Source organism: Arvicanthis niloticus, chromosome 26 (assembly GCF_011762505.2).
Source record: "Arvicanthis niloticus isolate mArvNil1 chromosome 26, mArvNil1.pat.X, whole genome shotgun sequence".
NCBI classification, from domain to species: Eukaryota; Metazoa; Chordata; class Mammalia; order Rodentia; family Muridae; genus Arvicanthis; species Arvicanthis niloticus.
The window spans coordinates 19343662-19365751 of NC_133434.1; the positions used below are offsets into that span (position 1 = coordinate 19343662).

The window sequence follows — 22090 nt, forward strand, 5'->3', positions numbered from 1 at the left end:
ATAGGAAAAGCCACATTTTGGAAAACAGATATTTTTAAGAGAAGGCTTTAAGTTTTTAAGAATGCTTTTTCATCCTTTATTATTTTTGCAGATAGTACCCAAACCCAGGGTCATTTAGACCCTTTATTCTTGTTTATTGAATGTTCATAATACAAATAAAATATATACATTGTAGAAGCACCCTTCAAGTGAGACAAAAACCAGGAGTTTGGGATGACTAAGATGAGAAAGATGATTACAGTATGATGTCAAACACAATAGTATGCAATAAATAAAATACACACAAATGTTCAACAACTGACAAAATCCACCTGTCTGAATTCTGAAGTTTTATTTTAGTCTATTTTAACATGAATGCTCAGTAATTGTCAAATTCCTGGAAATCTGCACATCTTTTACCTACTGATCATGATGTAAGCATAACTTGCTTTAAGGGTGAACAGGTCAGTCACTTGCTACCATATGCCAATCAAATCATTCCAAGGCTTTGACCTCTTCTTGGTCCCTTAGGTCTGACTCTGATAAAACTTCCCTGTAGACAACAAAAAGAATCAGTCTCTACATCCACAATAAAATGTGGTCATCATAGTCACAACATAGCAGGGACATGACTTTTGAATTTCTCCAGTAGGTAGCATTGTGGATTCTAAATATGTATTAAGGCTTGTGACCAAGTATGAGACACACGGGAGAGGAACACCAGGAGTGGGATGTCACTGGTAGGAGCCACTGCCTCTTACTGAGGGATCATACTCCTGAGAGTTCATCGACAGTGACTGACTTGACTATTTCCCTTTACTCAGTCCTCTTTGAAAGTGAAACTATCACCAGGGTGGTAAGTATATTGCTATTAAAGCATCATTATAAGTTTACTTTTTGCTAGGAAGGACACAGATTATCCTGAGAAGGTCTATTGAGTGAGAGATTATAAGACTGTATCACCATGTGTAGGAGTTTTGGGCAGAATGGATAAGATGGAGAGAAAAGTATTAGCAAAATTTAAGAAATGTTTGTATAAGTTAATGGACAGTATAGGGGCATTAATTTCCAAATTAGCTAATACTTAATTATATGGTATTCCATAATATGGTATTTTCTTTTAAAACCAAATATATTCTGAATCCCAATATCCACTTAAATTGGGTAATCCAATTTCTCATGGAGCTTACAATGTATTTACAGGCACAAAATGTGTGATTGCCAAAAGGATGGTACACACAGGATCTTTAAGTTCAGAGGGATACTTCACTGTGGACTGGAGAAAAACCCAGGCTTCATGATTAATGAGACTATATTATTAAAAAAATTAAGTGAGGATTTAAATTTTAAAATTATCTTCTTAACCTTGACTCTGAATCATGGAAATGAAATAATTTACCCAGCAGATAGCTAGGTCTATGATAATGGGGCCATTAATATTCACTTTTACAGGGATTTTATGGAATACTCCCTCAGGCCCAGATGCTAAATTCTATAAGAGAAATAAAACTTGTTTGGAAAGCCAGATGTGGTTTGTACACCTTTAATCCCAGCACTCAGGAGGCGGCGGCAGGGGCAGGCAGATTTCTGAGTTTGAGGTCAGCCAGGACTACAGAGCAAGTTCCAGGATAGTCAGGACTACACAGAAACCCTGCCTCAAAAAACAAATAACAAAAAGCAGTCTTGGGATGGGACTTAATTTCACTGGTATAGTTGCTTCTAAATCACTCCTGGTCTAGTAAATAATCCCACTAAATTAATTTATTCACTAAAAAGTTATCTGTTTAAGCTGTACAATATTGAACTTATATGCAAATCAATAATGATAGTAACACAATATTCAATATCTGTGCTGTTCAAGTAGCTGTCTTTATCCACCGTCTAGGTCAGTTAGAAAATCTTCCCTTTAGGCGTTCTTCCTCCACTTATAGGACATAAGTCAAATCATCTCACTTAAGCCAAGAAATTAAGTTTGGGGCATTGTGTAGAAAATGTAGCCAGGTAATTGATTTCAAGAAATCTATGTAGACAAAAATCACTCTTCTTTGAGGATGTTTGCTGACATTAAAAGAGTCAGCCTCAATAGCAATGAAGTCAAAATTCTATTGCTTCTGCAACTGTTGTTCTCTGAATATAGCAAGAGAAGAGAATACTTTTTGGAGCCCTGTTAAGTTTCCACAGATTCTTCCATAATATGTTTCTGGTCCTTTTCTAACATTATCCCATCACTGACAGGCTAATGATGCCACATTATTGCTGGGGTCAGAGCTGGTCATCTAGAAGACTTAGCGATGGACTAACGATGGCGATGGCGGGGTAATCCTGGGAAGGTGGAGCTGGGAGGGTGTGAAGGCAGGTGAGAATGTCCCCCTTCCCAGGGAGGAGGGACAGTGAGAACACACAGAGGCTCTGGTACCTGCTTCCCACTTTGTACCCATCCACACAGGAGTGCACATTTCATAGATGTGCTTGAGGACAGTAAGAACTGCTTATTTAAGGCAAGAAAACACTAACGCAGTGGTGTGAGCTTTTAAAAGATTTGTTGGTAGGAGACAAACAAAAAGTTCTTTTTAAAGGCACTAAGTAAAAAGACGAGGATGTTTTTGGAACTAAACTTACTTTGATTTGGGCACTTTGGCCTTAGGTTTATAAGGTAATGAAATCAGTTCTTTCTAGAAAAAATAAAAAAGGAAAATGTTTACTTGTGAAATTTATTAATTTGAAAACAGCCTAAGGTAAAAATCATCAGAGTCTAGAAAGACCAACTTCTTACATCTGAAAACTATGTTTTCTGTCAGAAATATTCAGATTAGAATTTGAGGCTCATTCAGGAATGCATATTTAATTATCCATATGTTTCTAGTGAGTTATTTTCTAAAGGCTTTACTCACTTGATTCTTATCATTTATGGTCTACAAAGATCAACCATTGTAAAATCATTAGCAATGAAGCAGCCCTTGCTAATAGCCTACAGCTTTATGTTATGGGAATAATAGACTCCCTGACAGTTATGCCTTCTTTCTTCTGCCACTGGAGTTGCGAACTTCTGGAGATGTCTCTGGCTTATGACTTGTCTAATTATTTAGTTTCCCAGTTTTCTCAGTCTTTGATGCATAGAAGACTCAAGGCATGAGAGTATCAATTTAAAGGGCCAGTCTGCCAAGCCCCTGAACATTCACCACAGACTATCCATGCCATCAGACAGCTATCCAGAGCTCCGCCAGCATTCTTACCGCGATCCTCTCTTCTCTTTGTTTCCTTAAAAGTTGGAGAATCTCATCTCTCTTTTTGGCCTATTTAAAGAAAAAGAAAAAAGTGACCCTTTTGTCTTAACAATGAACCCTGTCTTTGTGGAAGTCCCGCCCCCCCCCCCCCCCCCGCGCCTTTTTTTGGTATTTAGCAGGATGTTAAGATATGTTTTCCATAATAGGTCTGTGACGAATAATTTGATTTTGATTTGAAGTGTACAGGTTTTATTTGCCCACAGCAACCAACTTCTATTTATATCTCACCATATGAACTATCCTAAGAGCTTTAAAACATTTCACTATGATTTTAGCAATTCAGGAAATTGATACTTTCCATTCGTTTTGACAGATGGGGAAACTGAAGCAGAGGAAACAATTTACCTAAGCTGTCCAGTGGCAGATTGGATTTGATCCCAGATCTTGAAGACAGAATCTGAGCTATTGACCACCAAAGGTAATTGACACTAAATGACAGATAGACTATAGTCAGGAAACCAGAGATTGTCCCAGTGCACAGCCGAAGACTACTTCACTTGAGAACAGAGATTTTCCAGTACCTCTCCCTTTTCTGTCCTGGCTATCAGATTTGTATACTAGGTAAGTTTTCATAAGCATAAAACCCAATTTAACACAGGGATGAAGATATATATAATTACGGTCCAGACGAATGCAGAGAAAAGAACCTTGCTTAGAATGAGACTAGAAGAAAAAAAATACAGAGTGAGAATAAAACACTCCTGTTTCAAAGATGGGGAAAGTCCTGTCAGTCCCTTCATCTAAGGTGGACTGTGCATTGTACTGGGCACATGCTGCTTGCTTTGAAACAACACTTTGTCTTGCAGTTCTGGAGGATAGCTGTCCAGATCCAAGGAGTCTGCAAGGCCCTGCTTTCTCAGAATTTGATTTCTGGGTCTCTCTGTAGGGTCTGGTGGTCTGCTGGCTATCTGTGCCATTCTTTGACTAACAGAACTACTGTTTCTGCCTTTGCTGTCATGTGGCATTCTCCCTTGTGTGTCTGTCTTCACTTAAAAAAAATCTCTTGTTTACTATGTCCATTTTAACATTTTCATTAGCATATATCATATAATATGGTTTTGATATTTTCATATGTATACATAATGAATTTTGCCTATATCCACCCAACGTTACTGTGTCATATCCCCTTTTCTATACCTACTGATCTTCCTTTTCTCAGCTAGTCAAGGTAACCCTCTGATGACATCAGTTATATTGGATTAGAGGCCACCCTATTCCAGAGTGATTCCATGTTAACTAATTTTATCCATATTAACTGGATTTCCAAATCAGATACCATTCTGAGATGCTGAGAATGCCAGACTTTTTAAAAATAATGTTCATTTTTAACTTACGATAAGCACTTATGCTGTTACATTGCTGTGTTAGTGGCTGAACAAGCCACAAATTGGGCTTGGAAAGAGACTGCAGGCTTGTGGAGAAAACCCTGCACATTGTTAATTTCAGGTTTATTCTCTAGTCTTTATGGCTCAGTGGAAGAAGCTAGTGACATCAGGAGCCCTGAGACACAGAGGAAAAGAGGGCCCATGGTCAACAGCTGTTACCAGCAGCTGGGCCAGGTCCACTGGATGCTTTTGATTTGCACTAGATTGTATGGCTTTTACCTTTTACCTAATATTTTAAAACTCCCTTTGAGAGCCTCACTCTGTAGCCCCGGTCAGCCTGGAGCTCTTTATGTGAAGTAGGTTGGCCTTGAACTCACGTTTACCTGTGCTGCCTGAGTGTGACAGTTATAGGCATGCAGCACCATCCCCAGCCCAATTTTCCCTTATGCACCTACAAAGTTTTAATGTTCTGGAAGGTTTGTACTTATCTAGCATCTAGGCATCATCTATATCGCAGTGAACGTAAGAAAACATGCGCATTTGGAAACTAAGCACACTTTTATATTTCCTATTAACGTTTATAGGTTGGAAAAAGGAGCGTCCATCAGTACAGTTCTGACTACGTAGCATGTGCACCTTACTCTGCTCATCCTCGCCCCACTTTCTTAGTTGCTGTGCATTTCTTTTAGAATCTTTCTTTAGCATCTTTCTTTCCTTAGGGCTCAGAAATGGCTAGTATGTGATTCTTCATGAATTTCTATTGACTTGTATTTCTTGAGGTATGGATGGAGTTGTTGTATTGTGTAACACACAAGTAGCAGCCATGTATAAACCCCTTCGTTTTAGAAATGAAACTAAAACAGCAGATAAATTTAGTTGTAAAATCCTCCTACAAGCAAAATTGTATAATTCTTTTCTGTGTAACTCTTGGGACATGATAGGAAAGCTGAATTGTCACGTGCTTCTAGTATGAAAAGATGAATAGAAATAAGATTAAAAAATAACAGGACAAAAATATATTCACTTTTCTCTGACTTTGGGTCCTTTTTATTAGAATAGATTTTAGTAACTAATTAGTTTTATAATGTACAACCCCAGACACAAAGATTTTAAATGAGATTTGATTTCTGCTTCCTGAACATGTTTCCTGGGAAGGAATAACAAAACTACTGTAAACAACTGTGTCCTCTGAACAAAATGTTGTGACCTATTCTAAGAATCTCTTCCAGGAAAGCTAAATGCTATCCAGTGGTGAGAAGAGAGCCCTGCGATTTACCTCATGGATAGCTCATTTTCAACCATGTTTTGGATGGGCTATTGTTTGGAAGTTTATATTTATAAAAACATTATGATATTGTAATTAGCCCCTAAAACAATACTCTAAGGGGATCATAATTAACATTTAAAACATTACATTTTGGTAATTACATATACTTATATTTATGCTATCCCTGAAAAAAGTAGGAGACAAAACTCGGTTACATGAAGTTAAAATCTAATGATAATATATAAAATTCAGTGTGCATTGGGTGCTTAATAGATTTTTGTATCTCTCTGGAGTTAAAGCATTTAGTTCTTTCTTCTTCTCAAAGGCAGACAATTTAAGTGGCCACATGGGTTAATGGAGTCAGATGTATTTGAGCTTGAATCCCAGTTTTGCATTGAGATTAATGACAGGTAGTATCTTAACTATGGCCACCAGCCCCTTCTCTCCTCCCTCCAGCTGTAATCACTAACACAGGCCAGAGGTTTGTTGCCTTGGATAAATCAAAAGAACACTTTCCTGAATCTTCTCTTCTACAAGGAACAGTGTGAAAACTGGAGATGATAAAAACATTTAGTATGACTGGCAAATGCTGGGCACTTAGTAACTTGTAGCTATTAAATATTATTATGAGAGAAAGGTTTCTTTCTTTTTTTGAAATTAATTTTTTATTGGATATTAATCAACTTCAACAAAGTGACTAGATATAAAATTAACTCAAACAAATCAGTAGCCTTCCTCTACTCGAAGGATAAACAGGCTGAGAAAGAAATTAGGGAAACCACACCCTTCACAACAGTCACAAATAATATAAAATACCTTGGTGTGAACTTAACAAAGCAAATGAAAGATCTGTATGACAAGAACTTCAAGTCTCTGAAGAAAAAAATTGAAGATCTCAGAAGATGGAAAGATCTCCCATGCGCATGGATTGGCAGGATTAATATAGTAAAAATTGCTTGCCAAAAGCAATCTACAGATTCAATGCAATCCCCATTGAAATTCCAACTCAATTCTTCATAGAAAAGGTTTCTTTTAATCCTCTCAAAATGTAAAGAATGGGAGGGGGAAAAGAGAAGAGCAGAGAGGGCTTGAAACAGATTTTCACAAAGTAACTTCCAGGCATCAGTCTGTGTGTCAGTTTAATTTCACCACACATGTTATTCCTGACATAGAAAAATAGACATCCTTGCTCAGGGTCACTAAACCAAGTAGTAACTGGCAAAGATCAGGATTGGAACTTGTTTCTAGTTCTAGTTGACTCCACACTCCACAATTCTGCTGCTTCAAGAAGGTGCTAGAGCTTTTGAAAAAGGGATGGGGCACGTGGGAGGGAAGGATGCTATCCAGTCTTCATTTCAATAAAGCAGAATCAGCATCAGCTATTGTGAAGAGGATAGTTTCTGTTATCACAGAGAAATTTATGCTGTGCTGTGTGGTGAGCCTAGACATCAGGGCCGTCTAGTTCGGTCTGCAGTTATCCTTGGTCAAAATTAATTTACTTACAATTGGTACTTTGTAAAAACACGATTAAATGCTAAGGATGCCATGCCGAAGTTACAGTTACAAACTGAAGCTCTCTACAATCATGGTTAATATAAATGAGTGACTTGTGATAGGGGTTTTGATTATATTAACTCAAATTGGGAAATTTAGAATGTTATGTAAGCAGAATCAATGCTCTATGGTTTTATAGAGATTAAGAATATTTTATGATCTTCATTTTCTTAAGGTGCCATCATTTAATGTTTAATTCTGTGTCTGTGGTCAGGACTTAACCAGGGAATTTATTTGTCTTCATATAATCTTCATCCTTGTTGGACCAAATTTCACTTGTATGTTACAAATGCAACCTTAAGGGAGGTAATTGTGATTGGCTTAAGGCAAAATTATGACTTAAAAGAGCTTTCGCCGCTGGACTTGATTTCAAAAAGCAGTATTCTCCTCTCAGCTTCTGCCATGAACGTGTCATTCTCTGTGCCTGCCAACTGGAACGTGCCAAGTAGATGCTGTGTTTGACGCAGTGTGAATTTATATTTCCTATCATAATAAGATGCAGAACTCCAGCTCTCAATCTACTGTGTCTTTAAAAATCAGTCAAGGGTCTTTCTCTAGAAGCAAGCTGAGTTTTGAAAACAGAACTAACTGCAGTAATCTGTGGGAATGGATGGATCGTGATAGTGGATTATTAATCAGAGGAAGCAAGAATGCTGACTTGCAGGGAAAAGTTGCAGAGCTAAGACCGTTCCATACTTCTTGGAAATTGCTTGATCTTGGCTCTGTTTCTCTGCCTTGGCATATATTAGCTTCATTTTAAAAATAGCAATTTATTAAAATGAATAAACTTACCAGTCATCCATAAGGAAGAATCAATACAAAAAAGCTTTAAATAGAGACTTGAAAAAGAATGCAGATTTCAATTTTAATTACATATGTTTTTTTTGTTAGTAAGGAAAAATATTTTATTGGCTCTGGTACATATTTATTTTTAGTTGTGTTACATACATGTGAATAGAAAATCAATAATAATTGTCTGAGAAATATAGTTCTTATTTTAAAACTTTTACTCACAGCCAGTTGTGAAGGCTCATGTAACTATCACTAAGGAGGCTGAGGCAGGAGGATTGCTGTAAGCTCCAGGCCATCTTGGGCCACAGAGTTAAGACTGTGTCTCACATCCCTCCCTGACCCCAAAACCAATCACACACACACACACACACACACACACACACACACACACACACACACACACACCACACAAATGAATGAAGGACAAACATGGTGCATGTGTGTTATTTTTAAAGACTGGTTTAATATCACTTCTCTCTCTCTGCTTTAATATCTTCTCTCTCTCTCTCTCTCTCTCTCTCTCTCTCTCTCTCTCTGGTTAGACCGAAAGTTTCATGCAAGAGCTAGATTTGTGTCTTGACAACATATTTTGTGTTGTTAATTTCTAACTTGTAGTGCCTAACACAATGCCTCACACAAGTAATACGTTTTGAATAAATCTTTAACAATTTCCCAAAGCAGAGTCTCCTAACTTGCATTCCATTACTCATTTTATCTTTTACAGCTTTGCTTGGCCCTTCTTGAGTTTGGAGTTGTGTATTGGCTTCGATCTCTAATTTGCTTACATCTCTTAAGCCAACAGCATTTCAGTTGCTTCTGAACAACATCCTATAAAGTTTAGTTTAGCCCCATGATCCTACATTTCAGGGGTGGATCCTCATGTGTCTGGAGTGACACTCAGACAATGCCCAATTCAAGACATACAAATATCATTGCCAACACCAACATCTATCCTGTATACTAAGCATTTGACATTAGAAACCTCGGTGACTCGAAATATAGAAAACATTCTCACCACAGCAAAGAGCTATCTTTTATCTTTGGTGGGTTTTTGGAAGTACAAATGGTTCAAATGGCCATGGCACAAGCTGCACTAAGGGGTAGCTGTGGTAAGGTGATGTGGGGAGGTGGTAGGAGGAAGATACCTTTGTAAATTTAAACTATGCTTAGACCTATTTTAGGAGCACACTTCATTACTGTTATTTGCATTAGGTACATTCTAGAAAGTCATTGCAAACCGTGAATTAGTGACTAGGAAGCTATTGCTCTTAGGTCCCTGATAGCCTTTGGTTACAGAATTTTATCTTTGGAGCTATAAATGTTTTATGCACATTTCTGTTTTAAAATATACTGTTGATTTATCGACATAGAACTTATAGCTAATGGAATGATAACTCAAGCCTGAGCAAGACTCATACGATGTGTGCACTTTCTATATAAGTCACTTCACTCTTGTTTTTACCCTTAGTGACATTAGGCAACACTTCAGTACATGGAGGCTAGTTAAAGTCACAAAGTTATACATACAGGATATACATTCTCTGTATATGCATATATACATACGTGTGTATATATGTTTATAGAATGAATGTATACACACACAATAATGCTTGTGACAATATGAGCTGAAACATGAAGACAGAGGATCATAATGTGCTCAGCCTGAGATTTACACGCTTTGTGCATGTCTTCAAATTCATTTAAAATGAATTCATTAAAATTCATTTAAAATGTCCTTTTTGCATCATTTTACATCTAGTAGCTTTATTCATTTATATATTATAAGTAGACGGTTAATGTGAGTCCTTACCTAATAGTTTAAAATGCTTCCACTTTGCCCTTCTGGTGAAGTTCATGGGAGAAAAAAAGCTTTGCAAAAAGGGAATAGGAAGACCTAGGCAACTTTAGTCACCCCCAAATTTTCCCTAATTCTGAATAATTTTTAAAACAATGTGATATTAAATATAATACAAAATGAGAAGAATGTACTAGTCTTTCATCATTTGCTTCCAAAATATTTGATGGACATGCGATGCAATCTGCTTTTATGTTCCAGTTGTATGCTTGGATGAAGCAGCAAAATGTGACTAAATAGGTTTTGTTATTAAGAAGGAATCCAGCATATCCTATTGTCTTCTTTTCATGATAGAAAAAGAATTTCATAAATATTATTTTACATTAGGCCAGGTAACAGTACTACTAGATTTAGATTTGTCTGGGAAGCTCATTTTTATCACTCTGACTCATGCAAGGATTTTCTCCTATCAGAATATCCCAGCAGCAGCTCTAAGAAGAACTCTGTTATTTTTCATTGCCTCTTTGAAGCTGACATAATGATTCTAAGTGTCCTTTTTACCACTATGGAGGTGTAGGATGTTAGACAATAATGTTGAACATTTTCCATCTCACATCATGAGGCTTAGAAAACATGAGGCTTCTAAGGTTCTAAGAGTAATGCCATCATGATATAACTGGCTTCTGGCTCAAGCAAGGACCATGTAACAAAGTTCTCAGGAGAGTTAGGTATGTTCAGTATTGATGGCGTACGATGTGTAACAGAATGACTAAAAGCCCATTCCCAGTAGAGAGCCTGCCTTGGATGTTGTACTATAGGCAAACACAGTTTCCTTTAAACCCCTCTGGTTTACATTCTCTCCTGTTAGAACTGCTTTCAGATGCACATTCCCAATGCACCTTCTATATGTGTGCCTTGAAATATTGTTCTGACCTCTTCTTCACTCTCCTAGCAAATAAATTACTTATAATTCTTTTCATAAAGAGATAATCAGCTAAAGAGATTTCTTAAGGTGGCAAAACTCAAAAGCAAATTAGTTTAATGATTTCAAAGAATTAGCTGACTATTCATTTATTCTGTTTTCAGACTACTTAAAACTCTCAAAGGAAAAATAATGGTCCAGTCCAGTGCTGTAAGGCTTCCTTTATGGACACAGTAAGCCATTTAATCTTGACATACTCAATTGTTTTTGATTTCCTGCCATAGATATCCATCATTGAAATAGTAGTTGTGATTAATAGCATTTTGCCCACTAACAAAAAGCATTTATAATGTATACCTGGAAAATATTCTAAAATGGAGAGTAACATTAAAGTTTAAAAACTTAGCCACTGAAAAAAATCAATATCTGTTGGGAAAGAGGGCTATAAAGCCACTTTCAGAGAGAGGGAAGATAAACTCCCAGCTTTCCATTAATATTAAGAACATGGCTGAATTCACCTTCAAGAGAATATATAGGGAATAGTTTTTATCCCCTTAAGGGATGAGGCATACCTGGAATATGCTTATTGTTCAATTAAATAGGTAATATAAATGTTTTATTAGCAAAGTCCCCATCTCGTCTCCCATTCATTTTCTACCATTAAACTACAAACTGTAGATGGTGGTAGCAACAGTGCAGAGAGGGCAGGGTAGACTCAGAAAAGCAGCCGTATCCCAAACGAGATTCTGTTTTAATATTTAATGGTACCACATTCTCTCCTCTGGTATCAAGACCCATGGGATAAAAGCAAAACTGACAAGACAGGAGATATGCATGTGTACTTGGAAGGATTCTTGCAAAAGGTTTTCAACCTAGACAAGTTTCCAGAATGAGGAGGGAGGGTTCTTATATAAACCTGAACAGGTAGTCAAGATTACTAGGTAATCTTGGTAGGGAGGTCTACTAAATGGAGAAGTCTCAGGTTGTAAACATCCAGGAGGAGGAATCAGTGAGCCACACTTTCTCAACACTCTGCCAACAAGGACCAGGGGAAGGCTTTGCTATTCCCATGGGTCTGAGGCATTGAGATCCTTGGCATGTTTGCTCTCATATCACATAATTTACTGGGAACTTCATCTGCTCCCCAAAACCTCCTAAATGGTGGGATTAAAGGGCATACTCCTATGGTCAGTTTAATGTGTTATTGTGCTGTCATAGACATAAATCTATCATAAGAATACATCATAATTATTGGCTGCCTCCTCCTGTGTCCTATCTTTGTAGTCCGGCATCTAATGTACTACATGTACTAAGCTGGATTTTAATAAATATGTGAAATTGAGTAGTTAAGAAATTAAAGATGGAACAAAACATGGAAGCTTGTTCTATGATTAGTTATATCTAGTCTATAATTAGTTATATCTTGTCTATAATATTACAGTTCTCTGTAAGTCATATCATTCTCACTGTTTGAAAAAAAAGCTGATAAAATTGAATACTAAGTTTGTCTAACTCCTTCCCAAAATGAAGCACAATGAAAATTGAATTTCAAAAGTACCAAAGCAGTTGAATGACCTGGAAATCACTATAGTTCAGGCTAACCTCAAATAATGACTTTCTGCCTTAGCCTGCCAACTGTTGGGATTATAAGGATGATTCACTGTTCCTGGCTTAAAGATGTGTATACATGCATGTGAGCATGCTTGAGTGTTTGTGTGTGTGTGTGTGTGTGTGTGTGTGTGTGAGAGAGAGAGAGAGAGAGAGAGAGAGAGAGAGAGAGAGAGAGAGAGAGAGAGAGAGAGAGAGAGAGAAAGGCATAAATTGAATTAAGTATGTTTTCATGCATGCTAGGCAAATAAGTACTCTATCACTGAGCTATACTCCCAGCTCTAATGAAAATTAGGCTTAAAAAAAAATCCCTATCAAAGGAACAGAAAGATGGCCCATTGAGTAAAGGCACTTGCTGCAAAGCCTAATGACCTGTATTTGATCCCAAGCACCCACAGGGTAGAAGGAGAGAACCCACTCCCACAGGTTGTCTGCCCTCTAACCTACACACATACACCACACCATACACACAAATAGATGGGATTTTAAAAATAGAAAGAGAATCCCTGTAGAGAGTGAGAAGACAGCTCAGTGGGTAAAGGCACTAGCCATGAAAGCCTGACAATCCTGGAGCTCATGTTAAAGGCCAGATGTAGTGGTACCCATCTGTAATCACAGCAAGATGGAGGCATAGATAGAACCTTCTGGACACTGACCAACCAGCTGGCCTGAATAGCCAGCAGCAGAAAGAAGAAAGACTTTCAACAAGGTTAAAGCTCGTAACTAACTCATAAAAATTGTCCTGTGGCCTTGACATGCATGTTGTAGGAGATGTGCCCACATGCACTCTCTCACATACAAATATTATGTTTAAAAACTTATGAGATTATTGTATAAATATATAGTATATAATATTCTTTTTAGGGGGAGTTTGAGACAGGGTCTGGTATATAATATTCTAAAAAGAGAAGCAAATGCTAATTATTTTAATCACTTAATTTGTTTGAAATAATCACCAGTAATCTTCAAAGTGAATTGTTGTACCCAGAAGAGTCAAGTGAATTAATCTGTAATTTATGTAGAATTCCCAGTATGTCCTTTAGAGTTTGCCAATATGTTCAGTGATTAAACACATTAGGCCAAAGTGGTCATTCTATCTCTGCCTTGATGGTTGAGGAACAGTTACTGGAATAGAGGTTATCCTTGACCCAAGCAAAGTGTTGCTATTAATCATGGCAGTAACTGCGGAGTTAGATGCTCTAGTTGTAGCATGTGGCTGCCAAAGAGAGGCTTCTGGACACCCATGTGTTTACTATCAGCTTTTAGTCAAAACAGGGCCAGATGACAGACTCTTGCTCGGTTCACTTGGTTTTGACCTATTAAGACAACAACTTTACCATTTTAAAAGTATTTTGTATATTTTTATAAAAAGTTTTATACTATTGTGTGGTTTGAGGTTTTTTTGAAAAGTGAATGTGTTGATTTCTGTTTTTAATGTTCCTGTAAGCTTTGGCAGAGACTGAGAATAGCCAAAGTTGAATAGAATGCAGTTTCTCTCTCTCTCTTTCTTTCTCTTTCTTTCTTTCTTTCTTTCTTTCTTTCTTTCTTTCTTTCTTTCTTTCTTTCTTTCTTTCTTTTTTTAAAGCATACCACAGGGCCTTCCATGTGCTTGATAAGAGCCTCTCTCTGAGCTATCTCTAGCCCTCTTTTAAACTTTATTAAAATTATAAAACAGTATCACCAAGTTTCCCAAGCAGGCCTTGAACTAACTCTATATCTCCACTTAGCCTTGAATGTTTTTGATATTTGTAAATTAAGTATCCTTGCTATGTGTTTATTTAATTTGCATCTTTGTGTGTAGAGGCATCCATGCTTGTGTGCATGTGTGTGTGTGCCTGTGTGCATGTGTGCATGCGTATGTATGTGTGTGTGTGTGTGTGTGTGTGTACCTTTGTGCCCACAGAGGCTAGAAAAAAGTCTAAGAACCTCTGAAACTGGAGTTACAGGCAGTAATGAGCCATCTTTTATGGACATTGGGAACCAAACTTGAGTCCTTGAGAGAACAATCACTCTTAACAATTGAACCACCTCTCCAGCCCCAAGAATTTCTAAGTTCTTAATTAAAATTCTAATAAAAAAGCTTTTCAAGGCTGAGCTAAAGTAACACATTTTATTTGCATGTATTTAAAAGTAAAATGTTCTCAACAACAACAAACAATATTTATCAACATGATGTAGAAATGTAATGAGAACCAGAAGAGATGAAGCACTGGCTCACCCTTTGGAGATACTTGGCTCTCTCTTCAGATTCCTGAATCTTTTGGGCTTTAGCAAAGATAATCGCATCCTCTAGAGAAAACAAAGCCAAATTCAATCTGAAATTTGTCATAATTCTTATAGTTTTAACATGAAATTGGGTATGGGTAAATAGAGTAGGAAGGGATACAAGTACATACTGTCTTGAAACTTTATAATGATCGGTAAATAACTGAAGACTGCATTGATTATTCACGATGTTAGGAACCCTCCTGTCCCTTTAGATGAGTAAAGCATGAGTGGAGGTAAGAAACAGCCTCTAAAGAGAAAGTGCCCATGGGACCAGGTATGCTAGAGAGAAAGTGTCTGTGGGGTCAGAAAGTTATCTGCTGTGTGAGTGTGTGGGTCCTGAGGTAAGATGTGGGGGTATGCAGCTTAGTTATACCACAGTGTAAATGTTTACACTTCTAGGAATTCAAAAATCATCTGGGGAGTCTACCTATAGAAGGGCATTAAAACCTGGTACTTACTGTTGTGATCAAAGGGAAGGGGCTGGACACAACTTTTCTCTAAGAAATACAAATGGAGAGAAAGTTATTGGAAGAGCTGACATGAACAGTATTTTAATTTTCTATGCCTATTAATATTGAATAAAAACACTTTATACATCCTTGGCTGAAGGCTTGCCAGTCAGGGAATGAGGTTCCTAAATTAGACTCTGTGGACAACTTTTTCTTGGACTTTCAAATTTGAACTCAATTTTATGTAAATGCTTTCCTAATCTAAGCACCATTTCCTTAGATTAACCCATCCTCTTTGCCAAATAAAAGCCATCATTTAAGGGACTCTTAGAATGTATTTTTTTAAAAAAAGATTTTTCATTTTATTTATATGAGTAAACTGTAGCTATCTTCAGACACACTAGAAGGGGGCATCGGATTACAGATGGTGGTGAGCCACCATGTGGTTGCTGGGAATTGAATTCAGGACCTCTGGAAGAGCAGTCAGTGCTCTTAACCGGTCTCTCCAGCTCTAGAATGAAATTTTATGTGTAACAATAAGATCCCTTACAGTGGAGAATTGCAGTAGTTTCAGAACTGTTTATGTATTTGCACATACTTATTATTACCGCTTGCTCGTACTTCTCAATTGATTCTTTGACAATTAGGCCGGGCAGTTTCCCCTTCCGGGAGGCAGCCCAGCCTTGCTACTCACCACTCACAAGGACTTTAGAGTTCCGCGCCACCGGTAGCCTCTGACTGCTGCCTCGAGTCAGCACCAGCTGAGATTCGGTGGTGGGGTACATGGACGCCCCGAGCCAAAACTGCTTAGCCAAGTTGGCATCTTGCTCTGAGCAGCCGGTGAACACCAGTAATCCAGGGGAGCAGATTTCCTGGGATTCCTTTCTGCCTCTAGGACAGCCTCTGGGCCTCGCTGTTTCCATGGTGACTCAGGACGCTTCCCTTAGCTCTGGCGCCCCGCCCCCACTGGAGAACCGTCCGGTTGGTAACTGCCACCACCAGAATGCCTGTGTCACTTCTTCCGTAGGATCTGGGGCTCCTCGAGGACTTGTGGCTCATCTGCAGCTGGCTTCTGTCGAGGTCACAGCTTTCGGGGCCAGTCAAGCCTTAAAAGCCTCAACTTTGTGATGTGTACAGTCGTGGAGTGTCTCTTAGATCCTCCATCAGCGTCCCCTCCTGTCTCAAATAGCCCAATAATGTGAACTTTAAAGAGCGCCTCCCTCTTTTGGACAAGATTGCCAAGGCTCCGCACTCTTAACTCGGGGGAACTTCTCAGGTCTGCACTGATATGTCTGCATAATGCGCTAGTCTAGAACTGGGCCAGAGGTACCCATGGATACAGCTTTTGTGATTTAAAACCTCTCAAATCTTTTATTACAGGTCTTAGGAATCAAGCTGGTTTTAAATTGTGTTCACTAATTATTCCCACCAAAAGTTGCCTAGAACGCAACTGTTATCACCTTTAAAATATACTTCGTTAAGCGGGCTGAGTTCCCCTGAAAATATGAAAATATTTAACGTACCCTTACAGTGTGTGAGACGCTTCCCTGGAGATTTTACTGTATAGCAACTGACCATTTATTTACTTTAGGGGTTGACAGGAGCTGAGATGTAGATCCTAAAGCCAATTTTTGGAAAGGAAATGGACACGATAGCTGAGATTTTCATAGCACTTTATTTTATTAGAGTGTTATTAATATAGCGTCAGGCAAAGTCCAAAGATTTATTATAATCACGTCAATATAATGACCAAATCAGCTAAGGGATAATTTCTATTTTTCATTATATCTAAAAATCACCAAAAATGTAGCCCGCACATATTGATACACTGTATACTTAGCAGCTAAGGGCTAGTGTTTTTTTTTTTTTTTTCCTAAACCATTAATAGGTAATAGTAAGAATATTTCCCTATGGCTCTGTCCTCACCAAAATGACGATGCACAGACGGCTCAGTCGGAGGAATTTCAGTCTTTTTACCTGGCTGTGTGGTTAGTGATTGGTACTATTAGCAATCAGCTAACTACACTGCCTAGTAACTAGACTCAGAAAAAAACATTGCAGTCTTTAGTTGGTGCTCTCAGACATTGGTTGTGACCAGCAAATCGTCAGCCAAGCTGTGGTTGACTCTAGTCGCTGCCTTGGTGATAGCTTTCTCAGAAGTGGAAATCAGGCAGTGAATCACCGCGCGCAGCAGGAACTGTTCTGGGGGGCTCTTCCTGGCATTTTTTTTTTTTTTTTTTTTTTTTTTTTTTTTTTTTTTTTTTTTTTTTTTTTATGTTAAGGCCGGTGTATACCGATTCTCTTTACACATCACTGAACTGTGCCCTGGCTCATACACACAGGTAGCCGAACGGTCCCTAAAGGAGGCCGCGCGCGGGTCTCTGAGGGTTACTTGCACTTAGACCTCGTGCTCCCGGCCCCTCGCTGACGCATCTTGTCTCCAGCCTCCGCTTTCTGCGGAGTCAGTGGGGCTGCAGCCGCCGGCTTCTCCTCCCGCGGGCGGCGGGTGATGCTGTGCCTTGTTTTGATGGCAGTGGAGTTAGTGATTGTCAGCTCCGCACTACAATCAGCTAATTACACTGCCTACAAACCGAGCACCGGGCGCCAGCCACTGCAGCTCCCGAGGGTCAGGCCCCTCGCCCCCTTTCGCCACGGTCGATAGGCAAGGGTGGCGGAGCGAGAGGTGCCTCAGGCTCCCGGGGACCCTCCACACCCGCAGGGCCGCGCGCGACCCCAGGTGACACCCCAGGCACCGGGGGTCCCCTGTCCCCGCCGTCCCCCGAGACCCTCCCGCTCCGCCCGGACCCCAGGGTATCGGGCCGGAGTCCTGCTTCCCTCACGCCGGGTCTGCCTGCGACAACTTCTCCACGGCTTCCAGACCCAACTCTAGAGCCGGTTCTGTCCAGCCCGCGCGCCCCGCAGCTCCTACTGGCCGAATGACCGTGGCTCTGCGACCAACCGCCCTTGGAACCCCGAGGCCGAGGGGGCGGGGCGAGTGGGGGAGGGGCAGCAGAAGCTACCAGAAGGGGCAATGGGCGGGCTCCTGCAGAGCCTCCTGGGAAGGGGCCCGGGAGATGGAGAGACAGATTCTTGAGAAGTTTATCTTCATAGTGTAGTGACTACTACATTGAAGAAAGCAGCGCAAAGACCTACATCCAACTCTCCTCCCCTATTGCCCAAGAAGCCCTAAGCCTCCTCACTGTTCATGCCCATTCTCAGAAACAGCTTCTCAGGCATCTCATCTGGAGTCTTCCTGCAGGAGCAGGCCTGGGCACTCTTACCTGCAGGATTGCCCTTGCCAATATCCGAGTTCTTTCTTAGGACTACCTCTTACAGGGCCATGCAGTGAGGTGAGGGCCGCTCTTCTGGTCAAACATTGAACCAACATCCTCATAAGATCAAAGTCACAGTTTTGGTGATCTCACCGTGAGCCTTGAGGACATCTATTCCTGCTTAGAGTTCCTGTTTTATTTAAATATTTGTTACAAATTCAGCATCTAAAGGGCATTCGTTTTACTACCCATCAGACAGTCTAGATGGTAACAAAATGTGAAAACATTATTTACTATTCCAGACAGTATGAAGTCGCTAAACTGATAGATTTTCCTAATAGAAACGTAGAGGTGTGGGTGAGGGTGGGAGGGGGGTCAACAAGAGCTAACAACCACCATGGCGAGGTGAGGTTCAGGTAGATCCTTGAAGCAAGGCTAGATTTGGACATTAAGAATAGGGTCTGTGAAAGCCCAACAAGTTCTGTCTTGTGACAGCTACATTTCCCTTGCTCTTATTTCACACATCTGATAACGAGGTGTGTGTTTGTGTATATTTGGAATAGGAGGTGCTGAGGGGGGCAGTGACAGCATTTCTGCGCCATCTTCACTAATATTTCTTTAATTTAGTCTTTCCTCTCTTTTCTATTTAATGAGCTCAAAGAGGATATACAATATTCTCTGATTGCAAACTTTGTGGAATTCAATAGGAAGTAGCCTTCCCAGATTGTGGGCTTCATGTATACTATATAATACCCATTTGTATTGATCCAAAAGTCTTGCAGTCTATAGAGGGAAATTTCTTAGCTATACACTGATACCTTATAAGCCCAGCAAATGGTCTCGTAGATGCCACTAATTACATGAATATATGCCAGTCATCAGGAACATTCAACACAAATTCCAAATGCAAACCATTAAAACAAAAGAACTACCCAAGAATAAACTTGTGTATATTTTAACATTATCTTTGAAAGTAAAAGGCAGAATGTTTTTTTCCTTCAAAATCATTGTTTTATGAAGACTTAAGTAAAAGGAATCAAAGTGAAGTAGAAAATGCCAGATAATTGTAAAATTAACTTATGAAAGACATTTGTAAATAACTCTTATCTTGTATTCAGTCTTCCTGTATTTGGGAAAGGCATAATGTTGTTTGCTCCAAAAAGTCATTCAAATGTTCAAATATAAATAAAACTAGTAGAAATAGCCTCCATTCCATCAACACTATGAAGAGTTACAAGTTTTAGGAGGACATCATTACAAAATCATTTATTTTGCATTTTGCTCAATTTTATGCTATGCATAGATGCTTCTACCTAGCTCAACTTTTTCCTCTGATTATTAGTTGCATCTTAAATATCTTACCTGAGTCTTATTGCTGCCATCCAAAGCTATAATTGCATAAGCTGTCTTGAAATTTAGACTGTAAGTTTTTTTCTTCAATGATAAGTAAAACGATGATAAAAAATGTGTGTGCTCTAGTTCTGTTAGAAAGCAACAGTAGAGAAGAATGCCCGCTCTTAGGGTTGCTGTTGATCCCACCCGCAGTTACTAGAGAAACTCCAAGGATCTTATTGCATCTGCTGGTCATGCCTAGGCATGTCTAGAGACCAGGGAGACTCATGTTTTAATCTAAGTAAGAATGCCTGTGGTGTGTGGTTAAAATGCCCAAACAGAAGATTACATTTGGTTAGATAGATCCAGGAAAGCACCTTGAGGAAGAATTGTTTACTGCTTTAATTTCTGGGCTTTTGTTGATCTGGGAGATAGGGTAGGACCTTTGAGGAGATGACAGTATTGACTGGAAGAAAACCAAGAAGAGTATCAAAACCAAGAACTTCCTATGTGAATCTGACAAATTTTTCTTGGCTTAATTTATGACTCCTGTATAAAAGGCTACTGAGAGATGACTTCCTCCTGTCAGCACACAGAAACACACCATCTCTGCATGCTCCTCTTGCTTTTAGACAGGGACTCAATTAGCTCAGGCTGGCCTGAGCTCTTGATCTTGATACCACCTCCCAATTGCAGACTATTTTTGCTGCAGTTGAAGGTTCTAGGCAGAGAGGAAGGAGTGACAGACACTAATTAGAAAGCATGGTCTTCAGCAGCTTCCTGTAAAACATTTTAAAAATGCATACTTTCCTAGGAAATAAAACCATGCTTGTTTTTTTTAATGCAGACTATCACATGTCAGATGACCATATTAATATTCATGATAGTATGCTTGGGAACTAGTTTATAAGTTGAAGCAAGGTTGAGTTGTAGTCAATTTAGCCTTTGAATAATTACAAATCAATGAATCTGTTTAATCATTGGGGGTTTTTCATCTGAGCGAGAATGAACTGCCAGCAGCTCTATACGTCTGGCTCCATCTCAATGAACTCTCATTAGGAAGAGTTCTTAATTAGCTTCTTGTTTATATTTATCAATTAACCAATAGTGTTGCTTTCAGTATCAAATGTTAATTTATTTTTTAGGAACAATCTAACAGAAATAGCTTCTTAATTAAGGCTGATGAGCGCTTACTTCATCAGAAACACTTCTTGTGTATTTCCCATCTCTAGGGAACAACAGTCTTCAGAGATGTGGCTTAATTGGAGGGATAGACAGTTTGTTAGCATAGATAATTAAGAGAGTTAAACTATGTTAATTATATTAACACACTATAATATGAATATATAAATTATTATGTTAATGCATAAAATGCTTAGATAATATATTTATATCACATAAAATATGTTGAACATTTAAGTATTTAGATTGCTAAGTGCTTGAGAAATCTTGAATTCTAGTGCTAACTCTGTTAATGTCAACATTTGGGGAAAACATAAGAAAAGGCACCAAAATATGGGACAAAAAGAGAGCTACATAGGAAAAATGGTGTTAACTGGATTATAGTAGGAGGTAGGCATGGGAGACTAGACATGTTAGCATAGGGAGTTGGAATATCATTCTTCTTGTTGGAGAGCCCCTGATGCAAAGTATATGCTGTTTTATGCGGATTAAAGTATCGTGGATTACCAAGAAGGCTGAGCTTCAATGTTGTAGGAGATAATTTTTAACAAATCTAGATATGGAGTGATAGAGGGAATACAGATTAAGTAAGAGATTTTTGTGAAAGAAAATCTATAGGATTTGGTGGCTGATTATCAACTTAACACGATCGGCTGCCAGCTCCCAGGGACAAGTTAGAGGAGCTGAGTGGAAGACAGAGTGGAAGACAGGATGTTTATAATGAGTTTGGGTCTAAGCAAGGCTGGGTTGGGCTGTGGATGAACACCATCATGAGGGTACGTATTTATGCTGGAATTCTGGAAGGAAGTCAGGATTAAGAAGCGGCATTAGCAGTTTTCTGCAACTGTGAAAACTAAAGCCAGAGAGTTGAAGAAGTCCACGAAGGGTGTGGTAGCTTGTTCTTGCCTGTTATGGTTCATTCAGGAAGGATGAAGTTGGGTGACCAACAGTGGAATGCCCCCCACCTTTAATCTGAAATTGAATCCAGGTACATGCTAAGTGAGATGGTCTTTCCAAGGCAGATGGATGAACTTAAGCAGATCTCAGGTAGATTTCCTGGT

At 39.0% G+C, this 22090-nt stretch overlaps 1 protein-coding gene across 2 annotated transcripts; it reads right to left on the bottom strand.

The window, feature by feature from the left end:
• Nucleotides 1-316: 316 nt before the first annotated feature.
• On the bottom strand, nt 317-20035 carry Hoatz (HOATZ cilia and flagella associated protein). Of its 2 annotated transcripts, XM_076925165.1 has the most exons (7): nt 19878-20035; nt 15938-16419; nt 15253-15291; nt 14745-14815; nt 3213-3272; nt 2599-2651; nt 317-532 (listed from the first exon to the last, which is right to left on the bottom strand). In XM_076925165.1, exons 2-7 carry the CDS (start codon nt 16164-16166, stop codon nt 475-477), a joined length of 510 nt encoding a protein of 169 aa, XP_076781280.1. In that variant the 5' UTR covers nt 16167-16419; nt 19878-20035; the 3' UTR covers nt 317-474. The 2 variants fall into 2 exon arrangements, with proteins under 2 accessions (XP_076781280.1, XP_076781281.1); XM_076925166.1 differs by lacking the exon at nt 2599-2651 and having other exon boundaries at nt 15938-20033.
• Between the last annotated feature and the right edge of the window lie 2055 nt (nt 20036-22090).